This window comes from Egretta garzetta, unplaced genomic scaffold (assembly GCF_000687185.1).
Source record: "Egretta garzetta isolate BGI_Z169 unplaced genomic scaffold, ASM68718v1 scaffold1098, whole genome shotgun sequence".
NCBI lineage: Eukaryota > Metazoa > Chordata > Aves > Pelecaniformes > Ardeidae > Egretta > Egretta garzetta.
The window spans coordinates 4,904-5,660 of NW_009260510.1; the positions used below are offsets into that span (position 1 = coordinate 4,904).

The window sequence follows — 757 nt, forward strand, 5'->3', positions numbered from 1 at the left end:
GTGCTGCGCCGCCCCAGCAGAGCCGGGCTTTCCTGCCCGTCTGACCGCGCCGTGCGGCCGCCGGGGCTGCGCGTCCCAGCGCCCAAACTCGCCCTTGCTCCCCAGGGGTGCGACATCGCCAACAACAGGCTCAAGGCGGTGAGGGCTCTGCTCGGCCTCGGGACCCGTAAGTGCCGGCACCCTCCTCCTCCTCTGCTCCTGCGCGACCCCTGCGCTGCGGGCGGGCCGGGCTCTCTACGCAGCGGCAATACGGATATTTTAACGCCTTCCTAAGAGCACAGCTCCCAGCTCCAGCACGACATTCCGTGCCCCTGCCCCGGAGCAGCAGCACCATTTTGCCTGCCGAAAGCCCCTGCAGGAGCGGTTCCTTTTTGAAAGAACATTTTTGTGGCAGAGCGGTGCTTTCTAGCGCCCTGTCCAGCAGGGACGGCTGCGAGCAGGAGCTGCCGCTGGCTCCTGGGGCCCGGGGGTTGGGAGCATGCCCCTCTCCTTGCAGCTCCAAAGTTTTCCCCCCCCGTATCCCACAGCGGCGCTCCCGCTGGGGGCTCTGGGAGATCTGCCCCCCTTCTCCATCATCGGTGGCAACGCGATCCAGCTGGATCTCAACGTGAGTGCCTCCACGTCCCAGCCCAAGCCCCTCGGCCTCGCTGAGCTGGGGCCGTTCCTCCAAGCCCTGCCCACGTCCGTCCCCCGCAGCTCTTCGCTGGGGACACGCAGGGCGGCGTGGTGGCCTCCACGCACGGACCGCCGCTTGCCG

The 757-nt window shown here is 68.3% G+C and overlaps 1 protein-coding gene across 1 annotated transcript in view; it reads left to right on the forward strand.

The window, feature by feature from the left end:
- LOC118452868 (BPI fold-containing family B member 4-like) overlaps positions 1-757 on the forward strand; it is a gene marked incomplete at both ends in the record, with an annotated part of 6,178 nt that overhangs the window by 4,861 nt on the left and 560 nt on the right. The window contains 2 exons of the mRNA XM_035900132.1: positions 106-166; positions 528-713. Coding sequence (XP_035756025.1) covers positions 106-166; positions 528-713 — 247 coding nt within the window. The remainder of the gene's footprint in view (positions 1-105; positions 167-527; positions 714-757) is intronic.